Source organism: Argopecten irradians, chromosome 14 (genome assembly GCF_041381155.1).
Source record: "Argopecten irradians isolate NY chromosome 14, Ai_NY, whole genome shotgun sequence".
NCBI lineage: Eukaryota > Metazoa > Mollusca > Bivalvia > Pectinida > Pectinidae > Argopecten > Argopecten irradians.
Genome location: NC_091147.1, coordinates 12,412,260 through 12,432,782, shown reverse-complemented (window position 1 = coordinate 12,432,782; position 20,523 = coordinate 12,412,260). Strand labels below are relative to the sequence as shown.

Below are 20,523 nucleotides of genomic sequence, written 5' to 3'. Positions count from 1 at the left end.
AATTTATTTTGAATAAATTGTGTCGAAGATGATGATTAGTATATTATTAACCATAATCTAAATATTTTTTCTAAAAATATTAACAACTAATGTCATATTGTGTTATAAATTTAATGTTTTATTTATTGTTTTTATTTCAAGCATGTACATGTCATAAAAATAAACAAATACCAAGTATATGTTTAAATCATATTAAAGTAAAATTCACAAATTACAACACTAATGTGTATTGTATATATGGAATGAAGATGATGATGGTAATTATTTGGATCAAAAATGTTTACAACATTAAATGTATTATATATATGGCATTTGAATATGATGATAGTAATTATTTTCAGATCAAAAACTATTACAGTATTAAGCTACCACAGTTGAAAATTATTTCTTTCATTTTGTTCACACATTTTTTCTCCTGGACTGGTTCCAATTGAAATGATACTTGCATGTAGACATTCTGTAAAACATAAGGAAACAATAAATGTATTAACAGAGTAATTACTGAAAAGGCTAATATCATATAATTAAACATTTTTTTTATAAATAACAATACCAGTTTAGAGTAAATATTATTGAAATTTATTTCCTGTTTAACATTCTGAAACAAAATGGTAACCACATGATCACTAAAAGACAAATTGTGGCAATTTATAATACTTATTTGGTAAATGTTACTTGATGCGAGACTGAATGGACTTTGTAAATGACAAAACACATTGCAAAGACAAATATATGGAAGATATTCTTGAAGTAAGACTTAAGGAATCGGCAAAGTACAGAACTGAAACAAAGCGATTTTGTGGCATCTTGTTAATCCAAATAAAAATTAAACGAATTATTATCGAAACAGTCATCATTTTCTTTCTATGTCTCGACGTTTTGGAGAATTCACAAAACACCCCCAAAGTCTACTTGATGCCATAATATAGGTATTGATATTAGAATCATTGATGATTATGATGCAATGATATACATATTATACAGTTGTTTCTGATATTAGCTGTATGTCGTATATAAAATGCCCTAAAAGTTTTATGTCGCGAAAAAAATGCCCTTTTTTTGCCCAGCGCCCTGCCCTTTTCAAATCCTAGCTGGAACACTGTGTTGTTCTTTAGTCCTCCTGGTCTTTAGAGTTTTGTCCTTCATAAATTGATTGTAATACAGCAGTTGTCATATAATGTATCTGATAATGTGCACAAAGAAGTATAAGTATACGCATAAGTTTATTTTGCCGAGTAAAAAGTTCAAAGAACTAGTATTGTTCATACCCAAAGATGTAATCGCACTAAAAACAGTGATCGTGTAGGCTTTTGTGTGATTGCATTTGTAAGATTGTGCCAGGTGGTAGAGATTAGTTCCGCTCGAGTGATCACACAATGCAAGTGAGAATCGGAAGTATGTTTATGTAAGTTTTAATTGCTAATCTCTGATGATTATTGATAAAATATAACTCAGGATAATTGCTAAACATTTAACAGTTTTTTTCACGTTTGTTTAGATTGAAACAGCTTTTTAAGTGCCGTTCTACGGTAGAATTATGAAAAAGAAATCGGCATTTTCATCGATCTACAAATGTAGTAGTCCAAAATAATCTCACTTCGAACATTTTATGTATGATTTTTTTGTCATTCGGACCAAAAATTTACTTCGTTAATTACGTAGTTTACTGAATAAGTTATATATATTATCAGAACGTCAAGTTCCTGTAGGCCTACATGTGATGAAAGAGGCTAAAATGTTTTTAGTGGCAACCTCTAAACGTGCTTTAATATGTAAATGTGTATCTGATAATGTATACATGTGCTTATAAAATTATCGATAATTATGGATGTGGTAAATATTCATACCTTATTAACTGCCGTAAGTTGGAAGATTACGCCACCTTGGACATTTAGAAAATGTTCTTCGTCTGTCATGCGCTATTTGTTTTCTTAGAGTTGTCTTTCTTCCATTGCGGATTTACACGTAACTGTTACATGTGGCATAACGCAGCCGTGATAAACAAATATCCATTTCGTCCTGAAATTGATTTGCTCCCGAACTAATATGATTCAAAATGCAAAAATCATTATTGTAACAATTTTGATGTTTGAGGTGAAACATTGATTTCATTTTTTTCGTTGCGGGATAATTGTCACTAGTAGGGACTAAACGCGTGGGGCGAAGCGAAGCATTTTCGGGACGAAACGTCTTCATGCATTGTAAACAACCTTTTCGGGACAAAAAGTCTAGAAACATTGTAGACAATTCAAGTGAAAATTTTCCAATCTAAGATCATTTTGATAGTGTATATGGTAAGGATATGAAAGCAGTAATCTACTGTTCCTATTTCAACATTACAGATACGCTTATTTCAGTAACTTTCATATTCAAAATTTGCTATTTAAAATTCCCGGTAAAATCAAAGTTGTTGAATACACTGCCGCTAGGAGCGCTAGTATCTGCGAGCAATTTCTAAGCCAATCATATTGAGGAAATTGACTGTAAGAGAATTTTGCAACCACGATCACAATGGCGAGGTGACCCTCGCCAAAAACATATTGTGCATAGTTTTCGAATGTTATGACACAAACTAATCTGAGAATGTCTACTATAACTGCTCCGTCAAATCCTCTGTTTCCAGATGTTCCACATACGTCTCGAGGTAATAAGACCAGATTTCAAACCTTACTTAAGTTGAGAGAGTGATGGTGGACAGGCGTGGTTCAAGAAAAGTGATAATGTTTTCAATGAGGATATTTGCAAACTTGTTTAAGATGTCTCTCTTGCGGATGGTTGGCTGAATTTGGCCAGTTTAGTCTTTCTTATTGGCTCTGCAATTACGTTTGATCTGTCCACGAGGTGATCTTTAGTAAAGGCCTAAAATTGTTGGTTGTCTTTAAATTCATTGTCTATATTCTTAACTATGTGACTATCAACGAGTCGGCTATGTCCCTTGTGTCGAGTCTTACAAGATCACGACTCTATGAATGGATTCCAGTTAAATCATCAACCAAGTTTCGGGCATGTTTGACAAACGCGTTTTATGATGACTTGATTTGTTCTATGTGTTTTTTTATGTTTGGTGGGGTTTTTAATGGATGTTTCGAATTCTATTGTGATTATGACTAATTCTGGCCCTGCAACTCAAAGCTTAAGGATTTAGTTTAAATTCAATAGCACATCGTTCGCTCTTGATTATAGCATTGGTTTGATCATGAGCCAGGTCCATTGCAATGGACGAAAATGGCCGTTTTGTGCATTGCGAAGTTTCCTTTTGTTATTTCTGGATGTATTTTTCACAGTACAACCATATTTATGACATGGGCAGGTAGCCATATCGCATAGTTTGTGTGTGTTCTAGACTAAAAAAAACATGTAGCTAGTTTCGTCAAACATAATATTGTTCACATATTTACCCTTTATATGCGATGTCATGTGCTGACAAAAATGCAGAACGATAGAATACATCAAAGAAATCTTGTTTATTTAAGATATTGTGTACCCAAGAATTTAAAATAAAGCATATGTTTCTAAAACATCTACATAATAATGACCACCTTCGTTATTTTTAAGATAATGCTTGTTTGGCGTGATAAAAAACAATTCCGAATAGCATCTTATTTTAAATGTTCGATAAATGACTGGTATTTTTAAGTTTTGGCGGAAATTCAATATGGCGTCCATTTTGACTATGGCACACCCGGAAGTGCGTCCAATATTAGAAAAAGTCTTGCCTATTGTGGAATGGTACTGGGATCATGTTGAAAACAATAAGCCACCAAAGAATTGAAAAAATAGGTTATGTTGAAAATTGGACACTGATTTTGGGAAATGCAATTAATTTCACCTTTTTTGGCAGCCATTTTGAATTCTGGTGGTATTGAAATTTAATCATTTGGAATCTATCATACCACACGCATCATTTCCTGCATTTTGGAAACTCTTTTGTAGCATTTAACTGATATTTGACAATCCTATATCGATTTTTCTATTTTAACGAAAATTCTGAATGGCGGCCATCTTGAATGGCGCATTAAGCTAAAAATAGACATGATTTCAGGTGGCTCCTAATCTTAATTTACCTATAATATATGTATTTAGAAGCATACTAAGTTTCATGCTTGTAACCAAAATAGCACATTTCTTATGTATTTGTGCACAAATCCGCTGAGCTAATAGTCATAAACAGAGATAATCAATAAAATAACATTACAAGGAAAGACAAGCGTTATTTAAAGATGCTCCACCGCCGACAGAGCATAAATGATATTCACCATTTGAACAATAATTGGTGATTAATCGTGTATATATATGTCTAATTAACACAAAAATAATATAAAATAATTTATTTCGTCTTTGGTGCATGCGCAATCAGTATTTCATTCCATATAGGATTTAGTGACACGGAATTTTTTCGGGATGCAATTAATTATTTTTCATATTTTTAACTTAAAGTAAAATTAGAAGCTCAAACTTTTCAATGGTGGTAATGGTGGAAAGTAAGTAACTTTTATAACCGAAGAAAATACTAAATCGTCTGCTCCTGTTTTTGATAGTGGAAAAATACCATTTGTCAGCGGTGGAGGATCTTAAATCACAGAAACATATTACACAGTATGATATTTATTAAGCATTGATTTTTCTAATTTTTTTTAACTCCATCGGGATATGAAAAACAAAATGTTTGCGATCTGAACCGCGAAGCGTATTCTCACTAAAAATTCTATTTTTACTTTTTAGCTCGCCTATTCGAAGAATAGGGGGAGCTAATGTTGTCACCCCGGCGTTGGCGTCCCATTTCACGTTAAAGTTTTTGAGCAAGTTTCTATTTTCTCTATTGTTTAAGCTTAAGTCATCATAAATGTTTATGATTTTATTTTCCTAATGTGTATGGATGCTGAATGTGATAATACAACCAATTTGGGGCCCTTTAGGTTTTTTTTGAGTCTGTTAATTTGTCATATTTCCATGTTAAAGTTTTTGAGCAAGTTTCTATTTTCTCTATTGTTTAAGCTTAAGTCATCATAAATGTTTATGATTTTATTTTCCTAATGTGTATGGATGCTGAATGTGATAATACAACCAATTTGGGGCCCTTTAGGTTTTTTTTGAGATTGTTAATTTGTCATATTTCCATGTTTAAACAGTAAATACTTGAACATCAACTTCTTCTGAATAGGCGAGCTTTGCTGTTCTCCAACAGCTCTTAAATTGTTCCATATCCTGATGAAATTGAAAATGAAAAGAGTCACATCAAAACTTATTTTTTAAACTATCTGATGACACAAAACACATTTTAATGTACGAATCAATTTGTTCTTTTTTACAATCAATACGCTACGTCAGTGTATCTATTCTGTTGTCACAATAGCGTCCGAATTTCGCGCCATTCTCGGATTTCGTTTTCATAGCAGTATGAAAAAAATTAGCCCATTTAGAAAGCCATAAACTACAGACAAACGATTGAATACACTCACCCGAGGTACAACTGCCATTCCGGGACTACTTTAGTGAACTGTTATGGCACGAATCTGAAAAGGGAACGAACGGCATGCTTCACATTCGATTCAAACGTAAAGTACGAAACTGTTAAAGTATTTTTATTCTTTAATGCACGCGTCAGGGTCCACTGCATTACCCAATAACTTGTTGGTTTGTATGAGTGCACATCTCTCATCCTTTATAAATGTTATCATCTATTAGGATCACCTTGACATGAGACGCACATCAGCAAACTATTCTCTTCATATATAACAAAAGACTGACATATTAAAACCTACAACGATTTACTTACTTATCATGGCACTAATTACAATATAGAGATTGCAAGGAGTACGTAATACTAGATTTAAGTAAGAAAATAATGATTTTGTATGCATATTGATATTCACGTACACGGTCCTTAGTTTAAAACCGTGTATATTTTGGCAGAGGAGTTATTCTTACTAGTGTAGAAAAGTCCATTAACGTACCTCTACAGCGTGAAACTTTTATAGGATATTCATCCAGCCATTAAAATGCAATTAGGCATGAGAACATTACAATTATATATATATATAATAATTAAATAGGCAAAATGGTGTGAGAGTCCTTCTGCGAGAGAGAAATATATTACTTTCTACACGATTTATTTCATATATGTTTTAATATAAGCTTTTTTCTTATGTCTTATTTAGATAGACACATTGCCAGCTTTACACTGGCAATAATCCCGCACATGAAATCCAAGTGAATATTTCCTTCACGTAAAATTTACTTGAATCCCATATGGAAATCGTTTGAAGGTTATCGAGTGAAATTCACGTTATGCCCGTTCGCGTTAATTTCACGTGAAGAAATATTGCCTGTGATAATATTTCATAATTTTGACTATTCACAGAACATAAACATTTAAATACAAAATCTTCATTACAATTTAGCGACGAGCTAACTCTTATCAACCATTCACTACCTGCATGCTCTGGTAACAGGTGGACGCGCTTCGAAGTTTCCCAGTGTAAAAATGATTACACCTTGGCCTTTCCACACACATAGAACTTGGGCTACCAAGGAGCACAAACGTTATCGTTTGTTATGATATAGGATGGTGTGGTGAGCTTAACGTTGACCGAAGTGAAACCTTCACATACTGGTGACTCAGGTAGGTCCCTAATAATGATAATCTTTTCTTATTTTATGTAACCATCACAATGATAGCATCTGTTTTGGCTGGGAACTGATCACCCCTCAAGTCATCGAAAATATGGTTTTTATGGTTAACTGAAAATATCATTATCAAATTACCTATTACCATCGAAGTTCATGAACAGTAGTGTATAGATGCGTCATTACGTTACATCAGGTTTACATTCACATTCCGTAGACGAGCTAGTTACATTGTATCTCTCCATAAGATAATACAGTAACTTCGTACTAACACCACAGGCTAGTTATACATTGATGGCATGTATATTGATCGACGTTGTTCTCTGTAAAAAGGGAACTTTTTGTCTCCATTATATTAAAATCCATTACATACAAAGCTTTTGATTAGTGGCTGCCCGACTTTTATGATTCAATGCTGCAACATTTTAAATCGGTTTTTTAGTTATGCAAAAGAGTAGTATTGCCTAGATAGTTGTTTTCTCAAACTTCGTCCGAGTTATTTTTGTCATATTGAGCTATGATATCTAACATTTATCTGATACCCCGAGGTTTAACAAATCCAAGACAAGGTTCGTTACGTTTTGTTTCAATCCAGTTACTGTAACGTTGTTACAGTAACTGGATTGCAGTGTTGCCGTCAACATCATCACTTGGAATGGTACCAGGAACTGATGAATATGACAAACCATACAAAAGTGCAAAACTTATAAATACGGTTTTAGTTAAGATAGCTATACCTACAAAACTAATTCAGATATTGACACATGTTATGATACTTGAAAATAAACAGTCCAATCAAAATAATTCTTATGTCAAATGACAAACACCCCAAGGTTAAATTATAGGACTACATTTTGGTGTTAACTGCACTTGGCAAACCTTCCCAGTCCTGGTCAATAACTGGAACAAGTATACCTTACAAATATGGCCCTTTCCGGGGTAAGATCAAATCTTATCACGTCATTAAATGCTCAGCTGTATGTCTTTAATTATATCTTTTAACATCGATGACCTTGAGATTATGTGTGAAGATACTGTAAAACTTTTAGGTGTAGATATTGACTTTGCTCTTAAATGTGATGCACACATATCTCGACGCTGTAGAAATGCTGCCAAACAACTTGCTTCTTTAAAAAGACTGGGAAATAATCTTACAAAGAAGGGGAAAATTACCATTTTTAAGTCTTTTATACTCTCAAATTTTAACTATTGTCCACTTGCCTGGTACTTTTGTACATTGACGAATACTAGGAAAATGGAAAAAGTCCAGGAGAGAGCACTTCGTTTTATTGACAATGACTATGTTTTCCCAGTCTTCGATATTTTAAGGAGGCACAAACTTGATTTTTTACATGTAAAGCGTATGAAAGATATGGCCTCTGAGGTTTTTAAAATTTTAAAATGATATTTCTCCTCATATTTTACAAAATCTTGTTGAGAAGAAAGAAGTTTTTTATAATTTAGACTGGTAAAGATTCCAATAGTGAACACCTCTACATATGGTAAGAGGTCTTTTCGCTTCGCTGCTTCTCAGGTATGGAACAGTCTGCAAATGAATGTCGGCTAGCTGAAAACTACAATTCGTTCCGCAGACTGCTTCACACCTGGGATACACAGATCTGCTCCTGTACCATCTGTACACACCATATATGATGAGTTGTTTCCCCTTTGGAATCTACCTCTTTGAAATTATACCATACAACCTGTGATATTTCAAACCTTTTCAAAGATCATTACTTTTATAAACCTTATTTTAGCTTATTGTTGTCTACCTATGACTTCAATATCTATTTTTAATTGACACTATTTTAGTGTATATACTGTAATTTTTTACACTTTGCTATATTAGCATTTATGTACATTACACTTTAGTGTCTTAACCTATTTTGTGTAACATTTGTGTGACATACAAGTGTAATTATTAAATTATTACCTTTAAATTAAATTTTCTTATTTCTACTAAACTGTGATAGCTATTTCCAACTAAATATTATGTATCAATTGCATGCTTGTTATAGTTAAATTGTTGTCTGTCTATATATATATTACCTGTTTGTACTGTGATATTTTTACACATGTTTGTCGCAAGAATAGCACTACAGTGCTAATGTTATTATGTTCCTCATGTATGCGACTCTAAATAAAACTTCTTGACTCTTGTCTTCCTCTGTTTATATGTAGGAAGCTATTATACATAGCTAGTCTACATATTGAAATTTTCATAAACAGAGAAATTTCGATATCTAGTACATTTCGACTCGAATAACGATAGGTGTTTTTTTTTTCTAAATCAGAGAAAAGCATGAAGATATGCGTAGATAAATCATTAAAGCATATTTTCTAGACCCGTCCACACTGGCAAAGTAACCGTTATAATCATATAATAATATTTACAGTCAGTGGTGAATTGATAGTATAAACCCCATTGATTTCAACAAAAGGCTACTCAACTTTATTTCTCGATAGATTGAGTATGTCACACGCAATTTGGAGCCGCACGAATGAATTTATGATGGTCCAAATCAGAAACTTTTGGTGTTTTCAGTAACCGAACGTACGTTCGATGAACATGTACATGTATCAAAATAGGTTTGAACACATATACATGTACGTGTGTAAATACAAATGTAGAAAAGTTACATTGTTTATGTTACTACCGTACCTCTTTGAGCAATGCTTCGTGCGTATGATAAATAAACAATGTTGTAACAATGTACAGTTTTGCACATTCCGATGACGTCGCAATGTTTACATGTTGTGTGTCTGTGAGTCTGTGTTGTTCTCTACAACATGTAGCCTAGATCTACATTATATTCGTATTTTTAACATCTTTGGTTGTACGCGAATGGATAAGATATGTCAGAACACGTCAGTATTTGAGTTGGATAAGTGTAACCAAAACGACCTAGCACGACAATGCATTTTTGTTCACCTCGGCGGACAGACAAGTCCTGTACGTTATCTAGAATCTACTGTGAATCGGCGAGAGTAGGACTTACATACACAATGTACGTTTGGGTGTTTCGAAATATCAATGAAACGGAATCCTTCAATTGTAGCTTTACAATACTTGTAATAGATACCTCTAATATTTATTGAAGTGTTTAAAACAACAATATAAATATAGCTAACATTTTGAGAGCGGTACAGTAAACGTTTACAGTAGTGGGCCTACCTGTGTTTGTACATGTTCCTCGAAACGACGTCCGATACATTTGAAAATCTCTAAAATCCGTAAAGAATGACATGGAACTATGTAAACATCCGTGTATTCAAGGAATTTCAAACGTGAACTGATTAAGAAGAACTCAAGTGATCACGAAATTGAAGAAACTCTGTTTGTCACACCTCCTTGACACATGCGGTTTGAATCGGACGCCGCGTCACAACTACGTTAAATATCCTGCCACGTTATGAATTGTGTAAGCGTGTGAAATCATACGAAGCAAAATATTAAAACCAAACTGCTTTGCACCATGGTGTTTTTTAACAACAGATAAATAAAATGATTTATAGTTCCATACCGGGAAAACCTCAGATATATGCTTCATCAGACGGAACTCATTTTATTGGTATGTTCATTGATAAATAGGCGGGAATTTCCGCCACTTCAAGTGGCGGTTCGAAATGCCTGTCGGAACCAAACGATATAATCCAATTTTAGTCTTATAAATGCCATAAACACTATTAAGGGTAAATTTTGAGCTATGAAAATAATAGTTAAGACTGTAAATATAAGAATTAAAGTCTCTTTCTGGTGGTTCTATCGAAGGATAAAGTTGAGTAGGGTATCGATATTTGTTTCATGGACCGCTTCGCGGTCCATTCCAAATATCGATACCCTACTCAACTTTATCCTTCGATAGAACCACCAGAAAGAGACTTTAATCATATAATAATAATAACACAACACTTTAATCTACCGCATGTTCCTATAGATAGTAAAACACATAATAATGGGTTAGTTAAAAGTACATGTACAAACATATGGAATATAAAAAATATAAAGAATGACGAAGTTATATCATAGTAGTTAATTAAAATCATCACAGGATGCATACATTTTATGCATACATGTTGATCAATTAAAGATGTTCCACCCCACCGCTGACGAATGGTATTTTTTTCTGTCGAAAACAGGAGCAGACGAATTAGAACTTTGCTTGAGTTGCAAAAGTTATTTACTTTACACCATTAACATCATTGAAAATCTGAGATTCTAATTTTACTTCACGATAAAAGTATCAAAAATAATTAATTGCATCCCGAAAAAACTCCGGGGCACTATGTCCTATGTGGAATGAAGTAGTGATTGCACATGCACAAAAAGCAAAATAAATTATTTTATATAATTTTTGTGTTACTTATATATATATATACGATAGTTACCAAGCATTGTTCAAATGATAAATATACTTTATGCCATTAAGACGATGACGCATCTTAAAATGGCATTTGCCTAATTTGCATATATGCTATAGTGTAGAGAGAGAAAAAACAATATTGACTTAGTTATAGACATAACATAATCTAAATGCGTTATAACTACAATTTAGCAAAATATGTAATAAGCATTTGGAGAGTATTTGATTACACTAATAGTTTGAGGTTAAAGATAAGATTGTTAACACACATAGACAAAGATACATGTAAATCTCTATGTGAAAGTCGATATAATATGGGGTATTACTAAGGTTATCCTGAATCAACCAGTTGTCTTCACAAAGGGGGTTTTACTTAAGTAAATAAAAAGTTGATTGTAGCTTAATCACTAAGATGATAAAGCTGTCAGGAGTCACATGTAATATGGAAGATGTCTACTAAATAAACGTTTAAAAGTACTGATGTTCACAGACTCCCTTAGCTGATTTTAAAGCATTCTAAATCTGACTTGCTGAAACTAAACAAGTATTTGCATAAAATTTGGTACGGTGTTTAGGAATTTGTAAAATCTTATCGTGACTAGATCTGGTACATCTGGTATGAACATGATACTTTACATGGAAAGCATTGCATAGGTATTCAGGGACCAGATGATTGATACACTTAATTGTACATCATTAGACCTTTCCTATATTTATAGAACTCTACTGATGGCAACCAGTTTAACACTTCAAACATGTCAGCAGATGGAGTGTCAAATGACACTCGTATATTTTATTTGAAAGATTTTATTTTGAAATTCAGATGAGGTCGTATACAATTTTCCGACCAACTGATCACAATGTGTTACTACTATCAACAGGAATGGGAAGTAAATGACTTTAGATATGGCGGAACCGAGTGGCAGGACGCACCCAGTGGACTGTGGATGGGCATGGGTAGTGCTGCTGGGTAATATTGGTTTGTTTATTAGTCCCCTGCCGGTGAAACCCGGAAGAGAACTGTAGTGTTTGTTCCCGTCTGTCTGTCTGTATGTCCGGATTTGGTTTCCAGATGATAACTTGAGATTTAACGGATGGATTTGGGTCAAACTTCACACAGTGGTAGCATATGAAAAATACAGCTCGGGATTGAATTTGGTATACGAATTATAGATAGTTTCACAAAATATTACTTTCCAGACTATAACTTGAGAAAAAAATCAACGTATTTTGATCAAACTTCGCACAATGGTAGTGTATGGGAAAATACAGCTTGAAATTGAATTGGGGTCAAAAGGTCAACTATAAAAAGTTATTTCACAAATTTCATTTCCGGGTGATAACTTGAAATACATCACCAGAATTTGTTCAAACTTCATACAATGATAGCTTAACTACGCTAACGATAACTTGCCATATATTAGAAAATGTAATTGATAGCAATGGACGTACATATGTATGTTGCTTACAACACTTACTGTAACCTGTTACTTGTTCTTAATGTTTATTATTGTACACTATGTACGATGTCTATGTACGATATTTTCAAAAAAACATGTATTACAGCCAATCTATATAACTCGTTTTGGAGTGTGAAATATGCATGTCATTGTTTAAGTAACACTAAGGCGATGCTGTCATTTTTTGTGCTGTTACCAAGATGGCTAGATGGCATGTTACGCTCAGACAATATTAGAAGTACAGACTTGTTTTAAAATTACAAACCAATATTCCATGTTCTACATTATTAAGTTATTATTATTATTATTATTCTTAAATGATATTTTATGTCAAAAATGAATTATTCCTTTCGGAATGATATTTGCTATGTTACACTTCATATTACTGCACGTACGGTTGATCGGTCAACTAACCTTGAAGTATCTACATGTGGCGTGTTGTTATTTAAAGGATGTACCTGTAACTTTGCCTTGATCGTGGGGACGATAAAATCCTTTGGCATCTTCTTCATTGAGTTTCTGGTGATGTTTGACGCTAGCGTCTCCATGACGTCAATGATAGCAGGGCTGATGCAGGTTTCATACAGTTTCTTTTGTAAGTATGACGCGACATCACATCGGGTTTTTTTTTCATATCATAGATTTTTCTGCTGGGATGTATTCAATATCATTTGGCACAGGAAACTGGTACGAAAATTTGTAACCAACAGTATACATATATTATATATTATAGTATCAAGGGCATGAACTCGGCGGTCGAGAAAAATGGACATTTTATTCTTTTAAAGCGAGATTATTTTAATAAATGGGCTCCATACACCATTGATGCATATCTTACCTTAAAGAGAAATAATTTATCTGTCCATAAACATACCTGTCATATAGACACCTAATGCATATTTACTATTGGAAATATCCATTTTTATATTAATTTCTTGTAACAATCAAAGTACTGAAAGTACTGAGACTTAAGCCTCAAAAAAAGTTACAAATCAATAATTCTGATTTGCATTGATTACATAAATGATAAATGTCAATGCACAATAGCATATCCATCAATTGTTATCAAATTGCAATGGTAAAGAAATTGTTTAAACACTTTTTTTAAAGTTAATTTTCTATTTCCTTATACTCAATACAAAGAACATGCGTTATGCGATACAATAATGTAATTGAAAGACATTGCAATTTCTAAGATAAATGAATTTGATATCGGTGAACAGCATATCATACACTTCATGTAAATTCCAAGTTGGAAAACTATGAATTCCAGCTAAAAGTGTTGTTTTATAAATGCAAGCACTCTTTTATAAGATGACAATTTATTTCATTATTCATACACACATATATTAGTAGCAAATCACAAAATAGGATCATTACAGAAGATCACTGGACCGTGAGTCAATGATACATAAATATCACCTTCTCTCTTTCTTTTGAGAAAATGGCAACAAAATGTCATTTGTCGCTCTAAAATTTTGTTATTCAATATGTGTACCTTGTATTTATCATATCCTTTAAATCCCTTTATGGCAAGCTTCAATTTACTCTGACAACATCAATTGGATAGTATCCTATATCAAACTTCTTTGCGCATATACATATTATTTCTTTCATTCCGGTATATTTAATCGGAATTGATTGAAAAGCTTTTTTGTATCATTAGCAATCGATCTCCATGAAGCTAGAGCGCATCATGAAATTTGCCTCCCTCCAGTTGGTATTCATATTGACTTTGACAGCTAACTGAATGCCAATGCTTAATATCTACAACCGGAACTCACTCGAGGATATCTGTATTTTACACAATATCATAAGCCACCTATATATATTTCAAGTTATTTTGTAAATCATTAAATGTTGAAAATATCAAAATACATTTTAATTTTCATGTATACTTTTCAAACCATCATTAGGGAATAAGAGCGTTTTTAAGTATTTTATTTATAATTAAGTATGCTAATTTAACACTGTTTGAGTCCGTTTTTATCATTATGCTGGAATTCAGTCTGATTTATGAAAAAAGATTGTGGTATTAATCTAAGAAGCATGCATTATGGGGAATAAACACAAAGAGTAAATTCTTTAGTCATGTTTTGAATAATAATAAGGTATTAAACATGAAATATTGTCTCATTAAATTCAGTGTATTCAGTGATTTCATTTTTATGTGCTGAAAACTGTTGTTTTATTCGCATATGATTTTTCATATGTATTTGAAGAAAAGCCAAAAAAAGATGATTTGAAGAAAAGCCAAAAAAAGATGATTTCAAGGCTATTACATTAATTAGAAATGATCATGCCGCACATATATATGGTATATGGATTTCATAATTTTAGTGAGACCCCCAAATTTGCATCTTTGTTAGGCTAGTGAGATGCAAATAACATATTTCACTTTGAATATTAGTTTACATAAATGCGATTATTCTGTATGTTTATTGGAACTAAGAGATGGAAAATAATTATTATACCCAAAAATATATAGCATTTATTCATATCAGTTTATAGCACACGATTTGTTGTATTATAACTGCAAGAACAGTGTATCCATATAGCTCAGATACAGTATAGGTCAACTGCATTGAAATTAGCATGTCGTAGGTCAACATCATTTAAATAACAGAGTTGAAATGTTACTGGATGTAATCCCTTAGACTCAAACCATACAAAGTACAGCTTAATTAAATCAACATAAGAAATGAAATTGTAGACCACAATTTGACTTCATGGTCTGACTGTATGTACTTATTTCACTTCACCATAGATGTAAATATAATAATTTTTGCAGTACTCCCACAAATAATAATATAATTCAAAAGGATTTTTAGTTTCAAGTTATGCTGTTCATATGACATTATGATACACAGTTCTGTTTTTATAATTATTGTTATTACAGTGAAAAACTAGTAATTTCCTAATGATATGAGTAATTCATTTTAAAAACATTAAGCTGTTAGACAGATTTCCAATCCCCAGAAACAGATACTGTGTGTTATAGAAATTCAAAGCTTTGTGTATCTATCAGCAGTCAAATGTCATAAATTGTGACCGACTTTGATATAGATTATTTCAAAAATATTCAACTGATCACAGAAAAACCATACTGGGTGTATGGGTTTTTTTTTTTGACATTCTTTTTAATAAAAATTCTTATAAATAAAAGAAAAGATTTTAAAATAAAGAAAGCAAAAGTCTTATATTAATTAAAAAAGGGTGGAGATGTAATACACAGTATAGGTCAACAGCATTTAAATTAGCGTGTCATAGGTCAACGGCATTTAAATTACTGAGTTGAAAGGTTAAGTAAAAAATTATACATTCCAGCTCTACCCATCATGGCGATAGGCCTTCGTTACCTGACTCCACAGCAGACGACACTCTGTGGTGGATTGTTAGCAGCATTAGCCTACGCTCTCGGATGTTTGGCCCAGAATGTCAACTTTCTCCTCTTCACTCATGGATTAATCTTCGGTTTGTACTGGAAAATAATCCATCGGTTCCGCTTCAAAGTATAAATTATATCTTGTATCTCAGTCAGAATATGATGTTCCGTATAATAGGCGTTACTAAGAATCATTCCTACTCCATGTAAAGTTTCCTAAATATTGCACAAAGGTAGGACAGTATTTGTACTTATTTATTAATGGTTTCATCGTAATCATCGCAACAGTAAGTACCCCGTATCGATATAATAATCAAACAAATTCCACGAATCTATTCTTCTATCCTTTTAAATGTATTGCGTTCATGTGTTTCCGATCGCTAAATACATAACTGAAATGAAATGGTACGTTATGGAGATATGCCCAAAACTGTACAATATGTGGGAGAGATAATTGTATCGAGGCCCGTCAGGACCGAGATGATCTGTTTTCTCTCCCACATATTGTACAGTTTGAGGCTTATCTCTAGCTTAAAAGTAGCAAGTCTTTGTGTTAATAAAGTACACTTTTATCTCTAATATAAGCCAGTTTTTGCCTTTGCCTATGAGCTCAGGTAACTCTACCAATATGCATTTAACCATGACAAATCCAATGTACACAATGGCAACATAGAATTATCTTTGCCTGTGTTATATGTGATGAATAGCATTCATGAACGGAATGCATGAAGCATGCTTTTTGGTCGGACATGTAAAACTGTCCACTGACAGTGATGGAGGGATATTACTTTCTCAATTTAAGCGTAAAAAGGACATTTATTTCCAATGTCTGATGTGGTAAAGAAATGGCTTATGAAACTAGACTTGCAATTTAGGTGTTTGTTTGAAAGCGTCTTGCTAAAATGATCGCATATAACAGTGATTTCCAGGCCAGTTCAAAACAGTCCCCCCCAGAACTTTCATTGAATTCGGAGAATTTAAAAAGTTCGACCTCTCTAGGGACAATCTTGGATTTTTGAAAACATAATTAGTTATAGCTGCAATATTGTAGCTCAAAAGACTTTTTGAAAGAAAATGGTGTCGTCTTTTGAGCTACAATTGGTGCCTATTACTGCTAATGGAGCAAAGGGGTGATTATGCAAACCATTATAAAACGCCTGTTTGCATTTTTATCGTACTTGTTTGATATCGCTTACCTACTTGGCAATAAAACTGAACCACATAAAATATCAAATTCTCATCGAAGCATTATATTTTTGCATAATACACATGAAGGTCTTTCTGAAGGGAATTTATACGGCAAGTCCACAAATTGTGAATTTGACGTCTTGTGAGCGGCACGGTAGATATTAAGAATGGTAGTTATGTTTGTTTTGGACAAACATAATATGTAAATGCATGTATACGCATAAAATAATTGGAAACCTACAAAAAAGAATAGAGTGATTTCCGGAGGCAGGGCTGCACTACGACACATAGGGACCAATTCGTACCCGGCCGAAAGGTATAGTAGGCCGGGTACGTATATTCGTTCTAACTTAATTATTACGCACACATCTTCATACCATGTGCATTTCCATTCAACACAGCCAATAATATTTAGGTGAAATTCTGAAATAGTGTTGAAACACTATCAAAATAAGTGTAAAACTACAGTGTAGATGATTTGGAAATTTAAAGTCAAAGTGGTGTACAAAAACAATAAGGTTTTAGAAAGCGGGAATTGGAGTTAAATCTGTAGATAAGTGTTAAATGGTGAATTCATAACAAGGAGGAAAAACTAGATCTGGGATATATACAGAAATTTTGTAAATGTGTTTAATTCCGCATCGATAGCGGATTAAATTCTCTTCATATTCATTGTGTGGGATTTTTTTCGTTATTTGGATTAAAAAATAATGAAATATTCCGGCAGGTTGTGTGTTCAACATAATTATGGAAGTATGCCCGGAGACATACTCCCCCGTATTGTGTAACTCTCCTATAAGTTACCCGAGCCACATTAAAGACAGTAAAAGATAACATATAGGACAGTTACAATGTACAGGTAATCGTTCGAAAATCTGGGAGTTAAAGTAAAGAAACAACAATAGAAGACATCACAACTATGTTTTAAGAGTAATGACGATGACGCCATTGTAATTAAGTTAAACGAAATATATAATATGTACCTAATTATCATTTCCAAGAAATTGTATGTGGATGAATACTAATGCATTAATAAGAAAATGTTCTGTTTCTAGGAATCGCTTTTGGGTGTATCCACGGACCTAGCGCCTATGTGATTGGACAATACTTTGAAAAGAGACGTAGCTTAGCCAATGCCTGTGTTACTGCCGGAGGGAGTCTGGGTGGTCTCGTTCTTCCGTCCATATTTGAGTTCCTTGTCGAGACCTACGGACTTCGGGGAGCTTTACTGTTAACTTCAGCACTTCTCTCCCATTCCTTGATAGGTGGGATGTTGATGCGCCCAGCGATATCACACAATCAATCGATAATAAAACAAGACGTTCGAACTGAAATTGGAAACACGAAAGATGTTTCTATCGAAAAGGAGAAGATCGATCTTATAGAGAATAAACTAGGTCATCTGTCTGCAGTACAAGTGTTAAGTAAATCAAATCCACAAGTTCGTGTAAATACGCCAATCTTCGAACAAAGAAATGGAAGAAACTATCCAAGAACAAAACCAAATATACAACAGGATGGTGTTTCATGTCAGCCAGAGGCACTACAACATTCTCTGACATTGCTAAATGGTGATGCTGAAATGAATTCCATTGATAGCTGCAATGGCAAATCTGCAGACATAAACATCATCGGTGGGGATGATTTCGAAAAGAATGAATCCACTGCACATTTCAAAGATTTTTCTAAATACAGCAATGGCACAGAGATACATCTCCTTAATTCCGAAATAGACGAAGCTCTGAAAAGGGAACCCATCACAAAACATGACAAACGGTTTTCTAGCCACGCGGACCTATTCACTGCCTCAATAACTGATCTTTCCCAGATGCAGGCTACTGCTGATTTAAATGCACGACGACCAAATGCCGATACAGAAAGTACAAACAGTCACAGACAGACATGTTTGACGATCATCCACATTGATTTCTCACTATTGAAGAATCCGGTTATGTCAATTTTTCTGTTCGTTTATTGTCTAGGAAGCATAGGTTCGGCGTATGGCCATATCTACATTGCGGCTCTGGCTCGTGATCTCGACCTGCACACTAGTCAGATCACTGCACTGGTGTCAGCCATGAGTGGATGTGACATTGTCGGGAGATTCCTGTGTGGCGCTATTGTTGATCGAGGATGGATGACAAGTTCCCGAGTGATAGCCGTCTCGGTCCTCATTACCGGGGCTATGATGCAGTTAGCCTACTTCTTTCAGCAATTCTGGTCGATGCTGATTTATTCCATCGTTCACGGCTTATTTGCGGGAGGAATTTTCGCCATGACACCAACCATACTAATAGATTTCCTAGGATTTCAGAATTTTCGAAGCGCGATGGGAATAGCAATATTTTCACAAGGTTTTGCTCTTGCAGCTTCTGCTCCATTAATAGGTAAGGTTTATATTAAGATATACTATAAGTATTTACACCACTCGCCAAAAATGCATATTCTTATTTCGAACATTTAATTTCAAAGATTTTCATCTTTTCTCTCTCAGTCACGAGTGACCTTAATTACTTTCAGCCTTAACGGTCACCCGACTATTGGCATTAAAGGACACAGGAATAGGATACAATAGTGGCTAACAAATAAGGCGATACAAGGAACTCTTCAATAGAAGCTGGAAGTTTCTTATATATTTGATCCATAAAAGTAGGTCAAAGTCATTCACTTGATAGCCCTTCACCCTTGTACAGGCCAAATATCAGTATTCTGGCCTCTTAATTATTGACAAGAAATTATTTTAAAAGATTTTAGACTATTTGACCAAAATCAAAATTTCCAAATCCACTTCGTATTTTTCAATTTAGGCTTTAATGGCAGTTTTTATCCTTGTTTTAATGGAAATTTTACATGTAGTGTCTCAGTCCGTACGTCTATTTGTGTTTCTAGGTTTCCTGCGGGACAGGACACACACGTACATATCGTCGTTCCAATTCATGGGAGGTTGTATGCTTCTCGCTGGCATAGTTTTACTGCTAAAACCAGTCATCCTTCGGTTGCTCTGTAGGCAGAGAACCGCTGAATGACCACAAGCCATTATCATTGGCTGGAAATTCATTGTGTCGTCAGACAGAAACAATAAAATGACGTCAGGAAAAATTGACGTGACGTCAAGATTACGAGGACGGCGAGACAAATTTGCGGCCACCGCTGGATTTCCATAGTATTTTGGCGTGAAATTCTTTGTTAACTTGTAACTTGAATGATGCTAAATGGTCTTAAAACTACATTCATTATGAAAGAAAACAATGAATAAACTATATATTGACCTTGGTTTGTTTATGTAGCTTCCTACATGCCTCTCAAATAAGCTAGTTGCTGATTTGGACATATTTGAATAAATGCAAGTAATAAAATTCAAGGCTTTATCAAGAAATTTCAACAAATTTTCCTTGTTTCTCTAGGTTTTCTCTATTTTTATTTCAATTGTCCAGACTTTTTCCAGTTTTCAAGGTTACGTGGGAACCGTGCTAATAATAACACTGTACAAATGTAAAAT

The 20,523-nt window shown here is 33.8% G+C and overlaps 1 protein-coding gene across 1 annotated transcript; it reads left to right on the top strand.

Moving 5' to 3' along the window:
* The first annotated feature begins 6,379 nt into the window (after positions 1-6,379).
* LOC138307867 (monocarboxylate transporter 5-like) lies at positions 6,380-20,293 on the top strand. Its single transcript, XM_069248786.1, has 6 exons — positions 6,380-6,622; positions 11,873-11,961; positions 12,903-13,046; positions 15,779-15,925; positions 18,080-19,411; positions 19,914-20,293. Exons 2-6 carry the CDS (start codon positions 11,886-11,888, stop codon positions 20,048-20,050), a joined length of 1,836 nt encoding a protein of 611 aa, XP_069104887.1. The 5' UTR covers positions 6,380-6,622; positions 11,873-11,885; the 3' UTR covers positions 20,051-20,293.
* Positions 20,294-20,523: the final 230 nt, after the last annotated feature.